The sequence below is a fragment of the Heloderma suspectum genome, chromosome 2, assembly GCF_057233095.1.
Source record: "Heloderma suspectum isolate Gila_16-S chromosome 2, 16-S_ref, whole genome shotgun sequence".
Lineage (NCBI taxonomy): Eukaryota > Metazoa > Chordata > Lepidosauria > Squamata > Helodermatidae > Heloderma > Heloderma suspectum.
In genome coordinates, this window is record NC_139459.1 from 363,004,326 (window position 1) to 363,023,654 (window position 19,329).

The 19,329-nt window shown below is 46.9% G+C and overlaps 1 protein-coding gene and 1 pseudogene across 4 annotated transcripts in view; both read left to right on the top strand.

Moving 5' to 3' along the window:
• LOC146355702 (uncharacterized) overlaps positions 1-19,329 on the top strand; it is a 33,906-nt gene that overhangs the window by 13,424 nt on the left and 1,153 nt on the right. For 3 of the 4 annotated variants that reach the window (XM_084830814.1, XM_084830812.1, XM_084830815.1), the window contains 3 exons: positions 7,097-7,171; positions 8,376-8,477; positions 9,582-15,103. In XM_084830814.1, the coding sequence (XP_084686940.1) occupies positions 7,097-7,171; positions 8,376-8,477; positions 9,582-10,939 (1,535 nt within the window). In that variant the 3' untranslated portion in view covers positions 10,940-15,103. Of the gene's footprint in view, positions 1-7,096; positions 7,172-8,375; positions 8,478-9,581; positions 15,104-19,329 lie in introns of those variants that run through there. The other variant, XM_084830813.1, reaches the window with a different exon arrangement.
• LOC146355703 (uncharacterized) lies at positions 2,224-3,531 on the top strand (annotated as a pseudogene).

Below are 19,329 nucleotides of genomic sequence, written 5' to 3' on the forward strand. Positions count from 1 at the left end.
ACCCAGGTGAAAAATATTGGCTTAGGAGTCAGACAGACACTTAGAATTAAAGAACAGCATACCTCTGAGCACATGCTTAGCCCAGGATGAGCTCACAGCCCGTTTTGCACACAAATCATCTTGATTTCCCCCAACTCTTAATTCTACCAGCCTCAGTTGGGGTGGAGCAGTCTTTTTCATTTTGTTGTTACTGTTAAACAGTTGAGATTCAGAAACCGTTGCTGATCCACTGCAAATCACAAGGAGATCTGCCAGTAGATGTTGATGTACCTTATCTCCACCCATGATGTAAGGTGTCCATTTTTCCTTTTCTTCCTCCTGAAAACTCTCCATATATTTCAGGGGAGGAGGGTTTTTTTTTAATTCTCAGGCGCTTATTAATTTCTGACAAGCACTTTATTCCTGTTTCATGATGAAGTTTCATGGATTCCTGCATTGAGCAGGGGGTTGGACTCGATGGCTTTGTAGGCCCCTTCCAACTCTACTATTCTATGATTCTGTGAAGCTGAGAATGCCTAGATCTGCGGGAGAGTATTACTATAGTAAATTAATCCTAATATATAGATACATTTCCCCCAAAATTCTATAGCACAGGTGGACAACCCACAGCTCATATATGCCCCCCAGGCCTTTTTTGCAGCCAATGGTCCCCTCACCCCCAGAATTTGCAGCAGCAGCAAAAAAAATGGCAATTTTTATGTGGAAGAAGGTGTGTGGGAATCACATACTTTGTTTTAGAGCAGGGGTAGGCAACATTTGGCCCTCCAGATGTTTTGGCCTACAACTCCCATGACCCCCAAAAATCTCTGTGGTGGCTAGGCTAAGGGGAGTTGTAGGCCAAAACATCTGGAGGTCCCCAAGTTGCCGACCCCTATTTTGAAGCAAAATTGTGGGGGGCAGGTTGCCGCTTCTGTGCTGTTCTGCTGAATTTCAACGGTGCACTGCTGGTGTACCGCCCGCCCTGCTGCCCAGCATCCTCCCTGACTGAGCTGACGGAGGCAGCCGCAAGCGTGGTGTTGGAGGAACCCAGGACGGTGGTTCTGGGTTCCTCCAACTTCTATGCTGAGGCTGACTCCGGAGTTCCAGCTCAGGACTTCATGGTCTCCATGACAACCATGGGGCTGTCTCAGTATGTCATCAGCCCAACACATGAAGCAGGGCACATCCTTGATTTGGTTTTTGCTCCAACTTGTGAGATGGGTAGTCTGAAGATTGGGGGCTCCAAGTAACCCCATTGTCATGGTCAGACCATTTCCTGGTGAGATTTGAACTTATGGCGTTACTCTCTTCCTGCAGGGGTGGGGGACCTATTTGGATGGTACGCCCCAGGAGACTGATGGAATCCAATGGATTTCTGAATGCTCTTGGGGATTTTCCAGTGGAGAGAGCTGGTGATCCAACCAAGGCCCTAACCTCACTGTAGAACAGTGAGATGAGGCGGGCCATCAACTTGATTGAGCCTTAGTGCCCTCTCCGGCGCTATGGAGCCCATTCTGCTCCCTGTTATACTGGGGAGCTGCGGACAATGAAACAGGCTGGACGTCAGCTAGAGTGCAAATGGCACAAGACTCGAAGTGAAGATGACCGAGCACACCCTAGAGAGCATAATTGTGCCTACTGCATGGCAGTGTGGGCAGCAAAGAAGGTTTATTTTGCTGCCTCCATTGTGTCCTCAAGTAGCTGTCCAGCGGAGCTCTTCCAGGTGGTCTGGCAGTTGTTAACATCTTCCCCAGTAAATGGGGCCATGGCCCCATCGAGGACCCGCTGTGACCTTTTTGCATTGGACTTTGAGGACAAAATCGCTTGTCTCCGCAGCAACCTTGATGCTGTTGTTAGTGCAGTACCAGTCGAGGTGTCTGATGCCACCATCTGCCCAATTTTGTGGGATCAGTTCCAGTTGTTTCAGCCTGATGATGTGGACAAGATGCTTGCAATAATGCGACCAACCACGTGCCCTCTTGATCCCTGTCTCTCCTGGCTAATAAAAGCTAGCCAAGGGGGTAGGACTTGGTGGGTCCAGGGAGTGATAACTGCTTCCCTAAGGGAAGGGGTGGTCCCTGCTGTCCTTAAGGAAGCAGTGGTGCAGCCACTCCTGAAGAAGCCCACCCTGGACGCAACGGTATTAAACAACTACCGCCCAGTCACAAATATCTCTTTTCTAGGGAAGGTACTTGAGAGGGTTGTGGCGAACCAATTGCAGGCACTCTTGGAGGATACTGATTATCTAGACCCATTTCAGTCTGGGTTTTGTCCTGTGGGACTGAATCAGCCTTGGTCACCCTGATGGATGATCTTTATCAAGAGAGGGACAGGGGGAGTGCAACCCTGTTAATCGTGCTCGATCTCTCATCGACTTTTGATACCATTGACCATGGTATCCTCCTGGATCGACTCCGTGGGATGGGTATTGGAGGCACTGTGTTACAGTGGTTCCAGTCCTACCTGTGAGGCCGATTTCAGACAGTAACATTGGGTGACTATTCCTTGGCCCCTTGGCAATTGAGCTGTGGGGTGCCGCAGGGCACCATCTTGTCCCCAATGTAGTTTAACGTCTATATGAAGTCGCTGGCAGTGGTCATTAGGGGATTTGGAGCTAAATGCCATCAGTATGCTGATGATATGCAGCTCTATCTCCCTATGACATCTGAATCAGGAGAGACTGTGCAAGTCCTGGATCAGTGCCTAGACACAGTAATGGGCTAGATGAGGGCCAATAAACTGAAGCTGAATTCTGGCAAGATGAAAGCCCTGTGGGTGAGTGGTTCCCGGGAGATAGGCTCATTGCCTGTTCTGGGTGGGCTTGCACACCCTCTGAAAGATCAGGTCTGTAGTCTGGGGGTACTCCTAGATCCATCATTGTTGTTGGAGGCCCAAGCGGTCGAGGTGGCTCGGAGTGCCTTTTACCAGCTTTGGCTGGTTCACCAGCTACGGCCTGTCCTGCACAAGGATAGCTTGACCATGATGGTACAGGCATTAGTAACTTCAAGCCTGGATTACTCCAATGCACTCTATGTGGGGCTGCTCTTACGGCTGGTCTGGAAGCTGGAGCTAGTGCAGAATGCAGCAGCTCAGCTGTTGTCTGGAACTGCCCCTTTTCAGCGTGTAACTCCTCTGCTGAGAGAACTGCACTGGCTGCCTATTCGCTACCCGGCCAGGTTTAAGGTATCAGTACTAGTGTACCAAGCCCTAAACAACGTGGGACCAGGATACCTGAGAGAGCGCCTCCTTCCTTACCAATCTGCCCAGTCCCTGAGGTCATCTGAAGGCACATCCCTGGTGGTTCCACATGGACCCATGGCCCGGTTGGAGTCCACCAGGAAAGGAGCCTTCAGTGTGGTGGTTCCCTTCCTGTGGAATTCCCTGCCTTTAGAGGTCAGGCAGGCGCCAACATTGTGTTCCTTCCGACGCCTCCTGAAGACATTGTTATTTCAAGAGGCCTTCCTTGCATGACCAGCCACGGTTTGTTAAATTCCAGTTTGTTGGGGTTTGTCTTTTAAAAAAATGTTTTAACTCTTTTAAACTGTTGTTTATTCTTTTGCCATGTTGTTCACTGCTCCGAAATCTTCTGATGTGGAGTGGTATATAAATATTGTAAATATTGTAAATAAATAAATAAATAAATTTGGCGGTGCAGCAATATGGGTGCACCCACCAGTGGGTTCTGGAGGGGAGGGGAAATTACACCTCCCCCTGGATCCCTGGACATTGCTTTGTTGTTGTTCAGTCGTTCAGTCGTGTCCGACTCTTCGTGACCCCATGGACCATAGCACGCCAGGCCTTCCTGTCCTGCGCTCTCTCCCGGAGCGTGCTCAAGTTCATATTCATTGCATCCGTGATGCTATCTAGCCATCTCATCCTCTGCCGTCCCCTTCTCCTTTTGCCTTCAGTCTTTCCCAGCATCAGGGTCTTTTCCAGGGAGTTTTCTCTTCGCATTAGGTGGCCAAAATATTGGAGCTTCAGCTTCAGTATCTGTCCTTCCAATGAGCACTCAGGGTTGATTTCCTTTAGGATGGACTGATTGGACCTCCTTGCAGTCCAGGGGACTCGTAAGAGTCTTCTCCAGCACCACAGTTCGAAAGCATCAATTCTTCGGCGCTCAGCCTTCCTTAGAGTCCAGCTCTCACAGCCATACATTACTACTGGGAAAACCATAGCTTTGATTAGACGGACCTTTGTCGGCAAGGTGATGTCTCTGCTTCTGACTATGCTGTCTAGGTTGGCCATAGCTTTCCTCCCAAGGAGCAAGCGTCTTTTAATTTCATGGCTACAGTCACCGTCTGCGGTGATCTTGGAGCCCAAGAAAGTAAAATCTGTCACTGCTTCCATTTCTTCCCCTTCTATATGCCAGGAAGTGATGGGGCCAGATGCCATGATCTTCGTTTTTTTAATGTTGAGTTTCAAACCAGCTTTTGCACTCTCCTCTTTCACCCTCAACAAGAGGCTCTTTAGATCCTCTTCGCTTTCTGCCATTAGGGTGGTATCATCTGCATATCGGAGGTTGTTGATAATTCTCCCAGCAATCTTAATTCCGACCTCTGATTCATCCAACCCAGCATTTCTCATGATGTACTCTGCATATAAGTTAAATAAGCAGGGTGATAATATGCAGCCTTGTCGTACTCCTTTCCCAATTTTGAACCAATCGGTTGTTCCATGTCTGGTTCTTACTGTTGCTTCTTGACCCTCGTACAGGTTTCTCAGGAGACAGGTAAGGTGGTCTGGTACTCCCATCACTTTCAGAATTTGCCACAGTTTGTTGTGATCCACACAATCAAAGGCTTTAGCGTAGTCAATGAAGCAGAAGTAGATGTTTTTCTGGAATTCTCTTGCTTTCTCCATGATCCAGCGAATGTTGGCGATTTGATCTCTAGTTCCTCTGCCTCTTCTAAATCCAGCTTGTACTTCTGGTAGTTCTCGGTTCGCATACTGCTGAAGCCTAGCTTGTAGGATTTTGAGCATCACCTTGCTGGCATGTGAAATGAGTGCAATGGTGCGGTATTTTGAACACTCTTTGGCGTTGCCCTTCTTTGGAATTGGAATGTAAACTGACCTTTTCCAGTCTTGTGGCCACTGTTGAGTGTTCCAGATTTGTTGGCATATTGAATGCAGCACTTTAACAGCATCATCTTTTAGGATTTTAAATAGCTCGGCTGGAATACTGTCATCTCCGCTAGCTTTGTTGTTACTAATGCTTCCTAAGGCCCACTTGACTTCACTCTCGAGGATGTCCGGCTCAAGTTCAGTGACCGCACTATCATGGCTATCGGGGACATTCAGATCTTTCCTGTATAGTTCTTCTGTGTATTCTTGCCACCTCTTCTTAATCTCATCTGCTTCTGTTAGGTCCCTGCCTTCTTTGTCCTTTATCATGCCCGTCTTTGCACAAAACGTTCCCTTGAGATCTCCAATTTTCTTGAAGAGATCTCTAGTCTTTCCCATTCTGTTGTTTTCCTCGATTTCTTTGCATTGTTCATTTAAGAAGGCCTTCTTGTCTCTCCTTGCTATTCTCTGGAACTCTGCATTCAGTTGGGTATATCTTCCCCTTTCTCCCTTGCTTTTCGCTTCCCTTCTTTCGTCAGCTACTTGTAAAGCCTCATCAGACAGCCACTTTGCTTTCTTGCATTTCTTTTTCTTTGGGATGGATTTCGTTGCTGCCTCCTGAACAATGTTACGGACCTCCATCCATAGTTCCTCAGGCACTCTGTCTATCAGGTCTAATCCCTGAAATCTATTCCTCACCTCCACTGTATATTCATCAGGGATATGATTTAGGTCATACCTGAACGGTTTAGTGGTTTTCCCGACGTTCTTCAATTTAAGCCGAAATTTTGCAAGAAGCAGCTCATGATCTGAGCCACAGTCAGCTCCAGGTCTTGTTTTTACTGACTGTATGGAGCTTCTCCATCTTTGGCTGCAAAGGACATAATCAATCTGATTTCGATATTGACCATCTGGTGACGTCCATGTGTAGAGTCGCCTCTTGTGCTGTTGGAAAAGAGTGTTTGCTATGATCAGCGTGTTCTCTTGGCAAAACTCTATTAGCTTTTGTCCTGCTTCATTTTGTACACCAAGGCCATGCCTGCCTGTTATCCCGGTGATTTCTTGACTTCCTACTTTAGCATTCCAATCCCCTATGATGAAGAGGACATCTTTTTTTGGTGTTAGTTCTAGAAGGTGTTGTAGGTCTTCATAGAACCGATGAACCTCAGCTTCTTCGGCCTCAGTGGTTGGGGCATAGACTTGAATTACTGTGATGTTGAATGGTTTGCCTTGGATTCGTACTGAGATCATTCTATCATTTTTAAGATTGTACCCCAGTACTGCTTTTCCCACCCTTTTGTTGACTATGAGTGCTACTCCATTTCTTCTAAGGGATTCTTGCCCACAATAGCAGATATGATGGTCACCTGAATTAAATTCGCCCATGCCTGTCCATTTTAGTTCGCTGATTCCCAAGATGTCGATGTTCAATCTTGCCATCTCATGTTTGACCACCTCCAGCTTACCTTGATTCATTGATCTGACATTCCAGGTTCCTAAACAATATTGTTCTTTACAGCATCGGATTTTCTTTTCACCACCAGACACATCCAGAGCTGAGTGTCCTTTCGGCTTTGGCCCAGCCGCTTCACTCTTTCTGGCGCTACTTGGAAATACCCTCTGCTCTTCCCCAGTAGCATATTGGACACCTTCCGACCTGAGGGGCTCATCTTCCGGCGTCATCTCTTTTAGCCTTGTGATACGTTCCATGGGGTTTTCTTGGCAAGAATACTGGAGTGGGTTGCCATTTCCTTCTCCAGTGGACCACATTTTGTCAGAACTCTTTGCCATGACCTGTCCGTCTTGGGTGGCCCTGCACGGCATAGCTTATGGCTTCACTGAGTTACGCAAGCCCCTTCGCCACAACAAGGCAGTGATCCATGAAGGGGGGACATTGCTTACACCTGCTCTATAACATTGGGATGTTCCTTAATGTTCTTTCTGCCTGTGATCCCATCTCCATCCAAGTAATGCTTAAAATAAGATGCAGTAAGATGAGGTCATTCGGATTATCAATCCTTTTTATTCCTCTTCTCATATCTCTGATCCTTACCAGGTTTTAATGCTGTGATGATAAAAGTGGAAGAAGAAGAGGAGCCATGGGTGTCAGATCCTCAGGGCTATGAGCAAGGTAAGGCCTTTCTGGAAGGCTGACGGTGGTGGTGTCAGCTTGTTGAAAGAGGCTGTGGTGGTATCGGCTTGTTGAATTTATGCACCGCCTTGGTCCAAGGCGGTGCATAAATTAAAGGGGGTGGGGGCCCAGCCTCTTTACCTTTTGTGATCCCCCCCCCCAGCTACTGTTTTTAGAAGGCTATGGGGGGGGGCAACTCCCCAAGGAGCAACTCCCCAAGGAGGAAAGGTTACAATGTCTGGTACTGTTTAATGTAAAAAAAAAAAAAAAAAAGGTGAGTGAGGGGAGAGATGATAGAGGCATGCAAAATTATGCATGGTGCAGAGAAATTGGATAGGATACATTTTTCTCCCTCTCTCATCATACTAGAATGTGGGATCATCCCATGAAGCTGATTGGTGGGATATTCAGGACAGATAAAAGGAAGGACTTCTTCTCACAGCGCAGAGTTAATGGAATTTGCTACCACAAGGTGTAGCGATGGCCACCAATTTGGTTGGCTTTAAAAGGGGGTTAGACAAATTCCTGGAGGAGATGGCTATCAGTGGCTACTAGTCCTGATGGCTGTATTCTACCTCCCATATCGGAGGCGGTAATCATAGAAATCATAGAATCATAGGGTTGGAAGGGGCCTACAAGACCATTGAGTCCAACCCCCTGCTTAATGCAGGAAGACTGATTCCCAGGCAGTCTCCCATCCAAGTACTAACCAGGGCTGACCCTGCTTAGCTTCCGAGATCAGACGAGATCAAATGTCTCAGTGTGTAGGGCTTCAGTGCTTATGGTGCACATATGCCTATGTGCACCAGTAGCTGGGGAACATGAGCGGGGCGGGGGGGTGCTGCTCTTGCACTCATGTCATATTGTGGGCTTCCCGTTGAGGCACCTGGATGGCCACTGTGAACATGAGAAGAGCCCTGCTGGATCAGACCAAGGCCCATCTAGTCCAGCATTCTGTTCATACAGTGGCTGACCAGTTGCAAAACCTTCCTGGATTTCCCAGGAGGGCTGTAAGTTAGTCCCAGCCAGCCAGTGAGAGTGCAAGCGTCCTGCCAGGAGGAGATTGTGCGGGCGGGGGCAGGCTGAAGTGCTAGAACAAGCCCGGCGTCAACCCTGTTGGGCGACATCCACACAGTCAGCATTCCCTCTGACCCTGGGAGTTTGACCATCACACCTCCTTGTCTCTCGTCTCTCTTCCACTCAGGATTTCCTGGTGTGATAATAAAGGTGGAACCAGAAGAGGAGCCCTGGGTCTCTGATCTCCGGGCATCCGACGGAAGTGCGACTGTCTCGGGCATTCAGTCAGGTGAGTGATGGGTTGGGCTAATTTGCGGCCCCTCCATCCCTATATTCAGCCCTATGCTGTAGTCCTGGCCAGGCTTAGAGGTTAACATAGAGTGAGGGCAGTAGAAGCTGGTGGCTGCAGTGTCAGTGGGGCAGTGAATCCATTCCGGGCTTCAGCCAGAACTCTAAAGGAGCTATCCAAAGAGCACCTTGGATAGCCCCTTTGGAGTTCCGACTGGTTCTGATTGAAACCCGGAGCGGATTCACCGCCCCACTGGCATCAGAGCCACCAGCCTCCACTGACTGAGGGCAGGTGCATTCTTGCTTCCCTCCTCCACTGGGAGGGTGTAGTGTTGCCCAGTCCAGTCCAGCCCAGTACTTTCTGTTTACCTTCACCTTTGCTTATTAACTCAAGGGAGAAGTTGAGAGCCAGTCTGGTTTAGTGGTTGGAGTTTTAGACTGGTACTCAGGAGACCCAGGTTCTAGTCCCCATTCAGCCATGAAGCTCACTGGGGGACTTTGGGCCAGTCACTGACTCTCAGCCTAGCCTACCTCACAGGGTTGTTGTGAAAATAAAATGGAGAGGAGGAGGACCATGTAAGCCTCCTTGCAAGAGGAAGACGGGTGGGATATAAATGTAATAAAAATAAATAAGGGTATAATGGAAAACTTTAGCTGAAAGGAGACTAGTTTTAGGTGGAATAGTCCAATTCCTCAGTTTTGGCAATACCATTGAAAAGTCCCTGTCCTTCATACCTGCCCATCATACTTCTAGTGTTGTTGGGACAGAGAGGAGGACTTACTGCAGCCTCTGTAAAAGCTTGGGTAGGTTGACGTGGGAGAAGGTGGTCCCTGAAGTAACACATGCATGTTGGAATCAGATATATGCAAGTCCCCTGAGAAATGGGTCCCCAGACACAATGTAGCTCTGCTTACTGATTAACAAATGAAGGAAAGTTTGGTTCCTTCCATGCTCCCTTTGGCACTTTGTGAGTTATGTAAGGTTGCCCATCCTTGCAGAATCCATTCAGCTGTTCATGTACAGGTGGCATCCTGGTGTCTTTCAAATGCCTCCTTCTTGCAGAGAATTACCCTTGGCGTCATGATTCTCTGTTGTTTCCAACAGGCAATGGTTCTGTGAAAGAAGAGCAGGATTTTCTGCCTGGAAGCATGAAGCATGTAGAAACCAACAGGGCAATGACGAGAGGGAGTGTTTTCCGCTACCTGGGCAGGGCCAATCAGTACAGAGCAGAAAGGCAACCAGGAAGCCACACGGGGAAAAGAGTTAGCAAGAAACCATACAAATGCTCTAATTATGGGAAAATCTTCATTTGGAGAAAATATTTTCTTGCCCAGGAGAGAATTCATATGGGGGAGAAACCGTACACATGTTCATACTGTGGGAAGACCTTCAACGTGAGATCGTACCTGCTTGCCCATGAGAGAACCCACACAGGAGAGAAGCCACACAAATGCTCACTTTGTGGGAAAGGCTTCAATGTGCGTTCCTACCTTATTGCCCATTGGAGAACCCACACGGGAGAGAAGCCACACATCTGCTCGTTTTGTGGGAAAAGTTTCAGCGGCAGGTCAAACCTCAACAGGCACCAAAGAAGCCACACGGGGGAGAAGCCATACACCTGCGCGGTGTGCGGGAGAAGCTTTAGTCACAAAGCGCACATGATCAGACATGAGAGAATCCATACGGGAGAGAAACCCTACAAATGTTCGCAGTGCCTGAAGAGCTTCAGCCAGAGTTCGACCCTCATTTCACACGAGAGAACCCACACGGAGAAACCATATAAATGCTCGCACTGTGAGAAAAGCTTCAGCCAAAGCGCCAAGCTAGCAACTCACGAAAGAACCCACACGGGCGAGAAACCCTACGAATGCCCGGCATGTGGGAAAGGCTTCAATCATCGGTCAGATTATATCATCCACGAGAGAACCCACACAGGGGATAAACCCTATGCATGTTCCATCTGTGGGAAAGGCTTCAGTGGGAGATCCAACCTTACCAGGCATGAGAGAAGCCACACGGGGGAGAAACCGTACCTCTGCTCCGTTTGTGGCAAAGGCTTCTGCCATAAAGCGCACCTCCTTCGCCATGAGAAGATTCACACGGGCGAGAAGCCGTACAAGTGCGTGGATTGCGGCGAGAGTTTCAAGCACAGGACAGACCTCATCGGCCATGAGAGGGGCCATTCAGGAGTCAAGCAGTACACTTGCACGGCCTGTGGGAAAAGCTTCAGCGGGAAATCTAACCTTAATAGACACAAGAGAAGCCACACGGGCGAGAAACCCTACACATGCTTGGTCTGCAGCAGGAGCTTCAGTCACAAAGCGCACCTGATTAGACATGAGAGAATCCACACTGGGGAAAAACCATACAAATGCTCGCACTGCACAAAAAGTTTCAATCAGAGCTCTACCCTCGTTGCTCACGAGAGAACCCACACGGGAGACAAACCCAGTAACTGCTGATTTTGGGGGGAAATCACTTCTGTTTTTCGGAACTTGTTAAGCCCTAGAGGTGATGAATTGATTGCATGTATTGTGCTTTTAAAACTTCATCCATCCCCTCATGCACTTTTAGGCAAAGAGGGTGACTTTAAAAAATATTTTAAATAAATGTTAGGAGGAAATTGAGGTAAAAATGTGATGGGGGCTTGTCAGTGTTTCCAGTCTGACACCCCAGTCTTTCTACAAATAGAGGATTTGTCTAGGAAAGTGTTTGGTTTTAAATGCTTGCCTCAATCTCAGTTCAGGAGAGGAATTAACACAGCATGGTTTAAAATGGAAAAAGAGTACCTGTCAAGGAAAAGTGCTATAGCTCAGTGGTAGAGCGCATGTTTTGCTTACCAGATTCAATCTCCATTTAATAGAGGTAACAGAACTAGGAAAGGTCCTTGCCTAAAGCTGGTACTGGGTTAGATAGACCAGTGGGCTGACTTGGTATTAGGAAGCCTCGCATGAAACTTCTCAGGGTAAGGGAGGCATGAATTGGAGGTAGTATGCCTCTGTATACCAGTTGCTGGGGAACGTGAGCGGGAGGGTGCTGTTGCATTCATGACTTGTTTGTGGGCTTCCCGTTGGGGCAGCTGGTTGGCCACGATCGGAACAAAATACTGGAATAGATAAGTCTTCAATTTGACCCTGCATGGCTGGTCTATGAATTCGTAATTGGTGATGCTGAAATCCGTAAAGAAATAATACATGAGCTGTTACGTGATCGGGTGGCAGTGGCCACTGGCTTGGATGTCATCAAAGGGGTAAGAGACATTCACGGAGGATAGGTAATGGCTATTCGCCAGGAGATCTAAACAGAACCTCCACGTTCAGGGGCACTGTACCTCAGGGTATCAAGTACTAGAGACAAACAGCCCTACAGTTTGACAAAATGGGTTCCATTGGAGTGGGAAAGCTGTGGCCCTCCAGATGTTGTTGGATTCTAATTCCCATCAATGCTAGCCAGCATTGCCAATGAGCTGGGATGATGGGAGTTGTCCAAAACATCTGGAGGGCCATAGGTTGCACTAATCCATTAAAATCAATGCCACAGTAAATCTGTTACCTTTTAAGACAGCCCTCCCCAACCAGGTTCCTGCCAGATATTTTTTGACTACAACGCCAATAACCCCTGGCCACTGACCATGCTGGTTGGGGCTGATGGGATTTGTAGTCCAAAACATTTGGAGGCACCACCGGGTTGCCTACCTTTGGCTCAGCACAACTTTCCCCAGTCTGGTGCCCTCCAGATGTTTTGGACTACAACTTCCAGCATTCCTGACCACTGGGAATATTGGTTGTGGCTGATGGGAGTTGTAGTCCAGCACATCTGGGAGGCGCCAGATTGGGGAAGGCTGCTTTAAGAGGACAGAAGACATTTGGTTGTTTTTTCTGTAATAGACCAACACAGCTACCCCTCTGAAACATGGTGAAAAGGAAACTTAGGCTGCAATCCTATGCCCACGTACCTGGGAGTAAACTCAGTGGGACTTATTTCTGAGTAGACCTGTATAAAATTGCGCTGTAAAATATTCCTGTTCCTTTTTGTGTGTGTCCAAAACAGGCTTTTAATTTTTTTTTTTAGGATTAAAAGTATTGGTACTTCTTACAAAGGTAGTAGTTTTATTGTTTAGCCAATGCCCATAATAAATATATAAAATGTGTATAAAATAGATCAGGGAAAAATGGAGTAGTGTTACTGATAAAGTATAAAAGAATTACATCAATATTTTTAAGAAAGGATTTTACATTAATGATTTATAAGGCCAAACATTATCCAAAATTATTCCCTTTACAGCAAACAACTTTGGTTTTTTAAAAAATATGATGAACTTGCACTGCTGAGGTTGCCAAAGCGAGCAATGTTTTTGGTAATCCGCTTAATGTTACCACTTCAGAACAACACCAGTTTCTTCTCCACAGACAAATTTCACATTTTCAGTCAAATTTGACTTCTGTCAGTAAGAACCACAGGCTTTCAAGCAGCTCACGTGAATAAGCCTTTAAATCTAGATTTACCACATTACTTGATGGATCTTGAACTTGTTTTTTTGTTTTTAATTTGACACGGAATACTGTGTTGCACCCCTCAGTCTGTTTCGGGTGAGTTCTTAACAACCAATCTGCTTGCTGAATTACGAGATCCTGATTGCTATTCTGACTCCAAAAATTGCCTATTTTTTAAAGATTTGTTTTGATGTATTGCAATAGCAGGGAATATAATATATTCCCTGACATAATGAAGAAGAAAATATTAAAGATAATTTTCCTCCCCTTTCTAGAATGCAGTTGCAGCTTTTGTTTATTACACTGGGAGTTACAGTTGTTACATAGGCAGGAAAACAGCAACTTGAAACAGATTCAGAGAAGCGCAATGAAAATGGTTAGCTGAGTGGAAAACAAGCCTTATGAGGAAAGTTTACAGGAACTGGGTAAGTTTAGCCTGGAGAAGAAAAGACTGAGGGTCTTTTCTGTCAGTCTGAGGGTTCAGACTGACTGAAAAGACTGATTTGAAGACTCCATAAGAGCACTCTTCAAATACCTGAGAGACTATCACATAGAAGGATGGAAAGATTTGTTCTTTGGTGCCCCAGAGGGCAAGAATAGATCTAACGGGGCTTCAGTTATAGGAGGGGAGATTTCGGCTGAACGTTAAGAGAAACCTCTTGATGGTAATAGCTGATTGACAAGAGAACACATTATCTAGAGCGACCTTCCCCAACCTGGTGCTCTCCATGGACTACAACTCCCATCTCCAAGTAAAGATGTGTAGGATTGCACTGTAAAGCTTCCAGGTTCGTTGGTTATATCACCTTAAACTTTTTTGGTATAGCGGTTTTCTGACAGCAAACATAAAGATTCCCCACCACCAAACTAACTGTCCTGCTTTGGCTGGGTGAGTCTCTAAGCTGAGGGCCAGGGAGTTGCTTAGCCCCTGCCTCAGAGGCAGAGTCCCCAGCCCCTTGCAGGGATGGACCTGTGTCCATCTTTCCTGAGGCCCCAGGCTCCTCCTGGCCTTCTGACATGGGCTGCTGTAGGGTGCTGTTGATTTCTGGCAGCTCTAGCTCCTCTTCTAAAGAGGATTCCTCCGGTGGGGGCATGACACTAATGGAAAAATCTAGACAATTTATTGTTATCCCACCCATCCTCTGAGGGGCTTAAGGTAGCACTAAGCATTGTGCTCCTCCCATCACAAACTTGTGAGGTAGGTTAGACTGAGAGAATATGATTGGCCTAAGGTCACTCATCTTCCTACATGAGCAGAGATTTGAACTCAGGCCTAGTTTTCTCTGAGATGGCAAACCTGTGGCTGAGCTGTTATCACTTCAGACTGCAGGTGAGGGCTTGCTCCTCCATACAAACAAAGATCCCTGCAGCTAGAAAGCTATGCTAGAACCCTCATCCCCTGACATGCTAGTTTTCGAAATGGAAGTGTGTGTGTTTTGGGATGGAACTTAGAAATCCCCATCACGTGACACACACAGCCCGTCTGCCATCTGAAGTGGTGCAGCCCAGACCTGTCACCTCAGTGAGAATCAAACAAAAGTCCAGGCTTGTATGTACGACATCCCACACTAGCTCTCTGGTGGCCCCATACTGACACCGAAGGCCTAAATAAGAGCAACTATCTCAGACAAAGTTGTCTGGTGTCTGGAAGTAGGATCTCCTTGGCTCAAACAGTGCAGGAGAGATCTAGGCCTGTGCTTTGTGCATTCCTAGTGCAAAGCAGTGTCAGAATACCCGGGGGTGGGGGGACAACAGGTTTTGAGAATGATGTGCACCCAAATGATACTGTGGGCTAAACACACTACCGTTTCACTTCATAGGGAAGAGCCTGCCAGTTGCATTGGTGTATGATTTGGGGTGGCCCAAGGCTTACGTTGGTATGCAATGGTGTTGATTTCCCTGTTACTGAGACCCTACAAGTGGAGCTTGCAATAAAATGTAGCATAGAGTGCTCCTGTTCAGGTTGCCAGACAGACACGCCCTTTTCCAGGATACTCCGTTCTGTTTTCCCTCCCCATTTTTCAGTTTTTCCCCTCTAGCAGCCAGGCAGCATTCCGTAGCCACTGAGCAGGCTCAGCCCTCATTGGGCTGGTCTTTGGGGGAGGGCGGAGCGGGATCCTCCCTAGAGGTTAGTTTTCCCCTAAATATTTTTTGTACTTCTGCAAACCTCAGTTTTTTTCCCAGCCTGCAGATACCTTCCTCATGAATGTGGTGGTGCCATTTTGGCTCAATAAGGATCCAGACTGTTCAAATTAAACCTGGTATGAGACAGCTTCCTACATAGCTGTGGGCTGGCCTTACTAAGATGTACTGGCAAGCTACATAAATTCAAGGATTTTAAATTTTACCTGCCTAATATCTAATAAATGATTTCTATTAAAAAAAAAAGCCTTTTTGTTATGATACTTTTTGGGGGATATTTAAATTGCTTGTAAGCCCCCTTGTATGTTTTAGGACCAAAAGGCAGGGTAAAAATCTCTTAACAAATAATTTATTAAGGATAACCCCTAGACATTTTTGGATTTTATTTTGAAGCATCTTTTTCCCAATTCAGCTCTCCAGAGTATTTTTTGTAATCATTTTGCATTCCAATGGGTGATGGATGAAAAAACTCCTGACTACAGTCAAATATCTTTTGCAGTCAACATCTTTTTAATACAGGAGTGGGGAACATGTGGCCCTCCAGTTGTTGGACTACAACTCCCATCAGTCCCAGCCAGTATGGCCAATGGTCAGGATAATGGGAGGTGCAGTCCAACGACATCTGGAGGGCCACAGGTTCTCCACCCTTGCTTTTACCGCACAAGAACATGCGAGTAAACTTAGACAGTCCAAGCCAGGAGACAGTGTAACACTGTTTTCTGGGGGCAGGGCTGGCTCCAGGTTTGAGGGGGTCCTGGGCAGAGCCCCCTCCTCTGTTGTTGTGCCCTGGCTGGTTTACCTGGCAGCAGTGGTGGCCAGCAGCAGCAGCAGCAGTATTAGGTGGCTGAGGGCCGCCATTTTAATTTCCCACAATGCCCCATGCTACTGTTCTAAGGCCAGAGAGGTATAGCTCCATGCCACACATCCTGTCACCTGACTTGTGGCCCCCCTGGGTAGGGTTTATATACTGGTGGTGGTGTGATTGGGGATTGAGCTATATTATATCCCATGTTCTGTCTTGCCAGTGTGGGTGGGAGGTCATGATGGGCAGCTATTTCTACACACACACACACACACACACACACACTGAAGTTACCAAATCTTGGGCTTGAGTAAAGGTGAACCATTCATGTAGATGTGAATTGAAGGGGTGCAGGATTTGGTGTCAGTGTCTGCCCCCGCCCAGCATCTCTTTGCCAGCAAAACGGCTCCATGGGTGGAGTTTTCTGCCGCCATCTTGGGGGAGCTCTGGTGACGTATATGTCATGCTCCTAGTCAGCCTTCCTCTGTGCTCCCCACCCCTTTTGCTACAGCCCCTGCCAAGGCCTCTCAGGGTAGCAGCTCACACACAGACACTTCATCCAATTCACAGCCTAACCCCATCCTTTCCCTGCCCACCCCACCCCCTGTCTCTCTCACTCTGCCACTCCTCCGCTCCTTTCTCTCTCTGGGACAGGAGGTGATAAGTGCCAGCATTGGAAGGTGCTCAGGACACCCTCCAGAAGCAGTGCCCAACCATCTGCTTTCTTCCTCTTTCCAAAGCTTCCCCCCTCAGGCAGGAAAGGAAAAGCTCTTTGCGTAGAGCTCAGCTCTCAGTTCTGCGACAAAACCAAAAAAAAGATAGCAGTGATTTAACAGCCTTGTGTAGAAAAACTAAATTACAGCCTTCCCTCACCTGGTGCACTCCAGATGTTCTGGACTATAACTCTCATCAGCATGGCGATGGTTGCTGGGGCTGATGGGAGTTGTAGTCCAGCACATCTGGAGGGTGCTGGATTCGGGGAGGCTGGTTAAGGAGATCTAAAGAAAGATGTCAGGATTGCAAGGCAACATTCCATCTCCAGACCCATAAGGTAGAGAAGAATGCAATAGAGGATGGTGAAAAATTGACCAGTCAATGTATTAGCAAGGATGGAGATGGATTTGGAAGGAACCCTGCTTTAAAAGTCGTCTCACATCCAACATGGTGGTCTTATCTAGTGGTTGGAATATCTACTGTATCCCTTAGGGCTTCTTCACTTGGAGCTTTTATCTTGCTATTGAAATTGGTTATTCATGGAAGTTTGTGGGTCCTTTAGATGACGTTGTCAACCTCCAGGGCATCTTCTGCACTAAATGACCTTTATTCCATTTTTTTAAAAAGATCAGAGATAATGAGCTATCAAATTAGAGCGCCTGAGTTCCCTTGCGCAAAGGGAAAAGCCGCAATGAGAGGAGCTAGACCACAGCGCCATCTAGCAGCTGTATAATGAAACATATCGAAGACTCAGATAAGGGGAGAAAGGAGGGGGGAAGCGGGGGGGAAGGAAGCCTGTGACCATCATGATCCTGCATTTAAAACGGAAGCAGAAAGCCCCATTTTAAATGCAGGATTTTAGGCTGGTGTAGAGATGCTCTTAACTGACACCAGTTGTGACAACTGCTTGTTGTTGTTGTTGTTGTTGTTCAGTCGTTCAGTCGTGTCCGACTCTTCGTGACCCCATGGACCATAGCACGCCAGGCCTTCCTGTCCTGCGCTCTCTCCCGGAGTGTGCTCAAGTTCATATTCATTGCATCGGTGATACTATCTAGCCATCTCATCCTCTGCCGTCCCCTTCTCCTTTTGCCTTCAGTCTTTCCCAGCATCAGGGTCTTTTCCAGAGAGTTTTCTCTTCGCATTAGGTGGCCAAAATATTGGAGCTTCAGCTTCAGTATCTGTCCTTCCAATGAGCACTCAGGGTTGATTTCCTTTAGGATGGATTGATCTGACCTCCTTGCAGTCCAGGGAACTTGTAAGAGTCTTCCCCAGCACCACAGTTCGAAAGCATCAATTCTTCGGCACTCAGCCTTCCTTACAGTCCAGCTCTCACAGCCATACGTTACTACTGGGAAAACCATAGCTTTGATTAGACGGACCTTTGTCGGCAAAGTGATGTCTCTGCTTCTTACTATGCTGTCTAGGTGTGCCATAGCTTTCCTCCCAAGGAGCAAGCGTCTTTTAATTTCATGGCTACAGTCACCGTCTGCGGTGATCTTGGAGCCCAAGAAAATAAAATCTGTCACTGCTTCCGTTTCTTCCCCTTCCATATGCCAGGAAGTGATGGGGCCAGATGCCGTGATCTTCGTTTTTTTAATGTTGAGTTTCGAACCAGCTTTTGCACTCTCCACTTTCACCCTCAACAAGAGGCTCTTTAGATCCTCTTCACTTTCTGCCATTAGGGTGGTATCGTCTGCGTATCTGTGGTTGTTGATAATTCTCCCGGCAATCTTAATTCCGACCTGTGATTCATCCAACCCGGCGTTTCTCATGATGTACTCTGCATATAAGTTAAATAAGCAGGGCGACAATATGCAGCCTTGTCATACTCCTTTCCCAATTTTGAACCAATCGGTTGTTCCATGTCTGGTTCTTACTGTTGCTTCTTGACCCTCGTACAGGTTTCTCAGGAGACAGGTAAGGTGGTCTGGTACCCCCATCTCTGTGACAACTGCTATTCCACAATAAATCCCAGTCGTTACCTTCACTGGCCACACTGTGGCAGTTCCTCTGAGAAGGCATTTTGAGCAATAACTGTAGCCGCCAGGAACTATTTGCTGCTGTAAGGCATCAGACTGAAAGGGAATGTCAGTTTGGAGAAAATTTGAATTAATGTTTTCAATTTTTAAAGTATGACTTCAAGGCCCTTTTAAAACAACAACACACATACAATGTAAAACCGAAGTCTTCATAATATAATGGTTAAATATTAACTAAATTGAATATTGCATATCATATTTTTTCATATAATTTTATCATTATACCCCTAAATTCAAAATAGCATTCATAACTGGGAAATGTTACAAAAATTATAGTTAGGAAAATAGGAATTCAAATCTTGAAAAGCGAGCTGAATTTGGGAGGTTTGCATGGTGCCCCTCCATGCTCAACACATTTCCGCCCTTCTCTGAATCCACCTGAAACGAATTCTTGGTCTGTGTTCTGTGTATCTGTGATGATGAAAAAACACTCCTGTTGCCATTCATTCTCTGACATGGTCTGTACACAAGAACAGAAGAGTCTGTTCATCTGTTGCAGCAAAAGCAGCATGCACCTGGACTATATTCCTATTTCCTCCCCTAAGAAGCACATGAGAAAAGCCCTGCTCAATCAGACCAATGATCCACTTAGGGATCTACTTAGGGATCCACTTAGGATCCACAATGATCCACTTATCATTGGGATCATTGGGATCATCCAC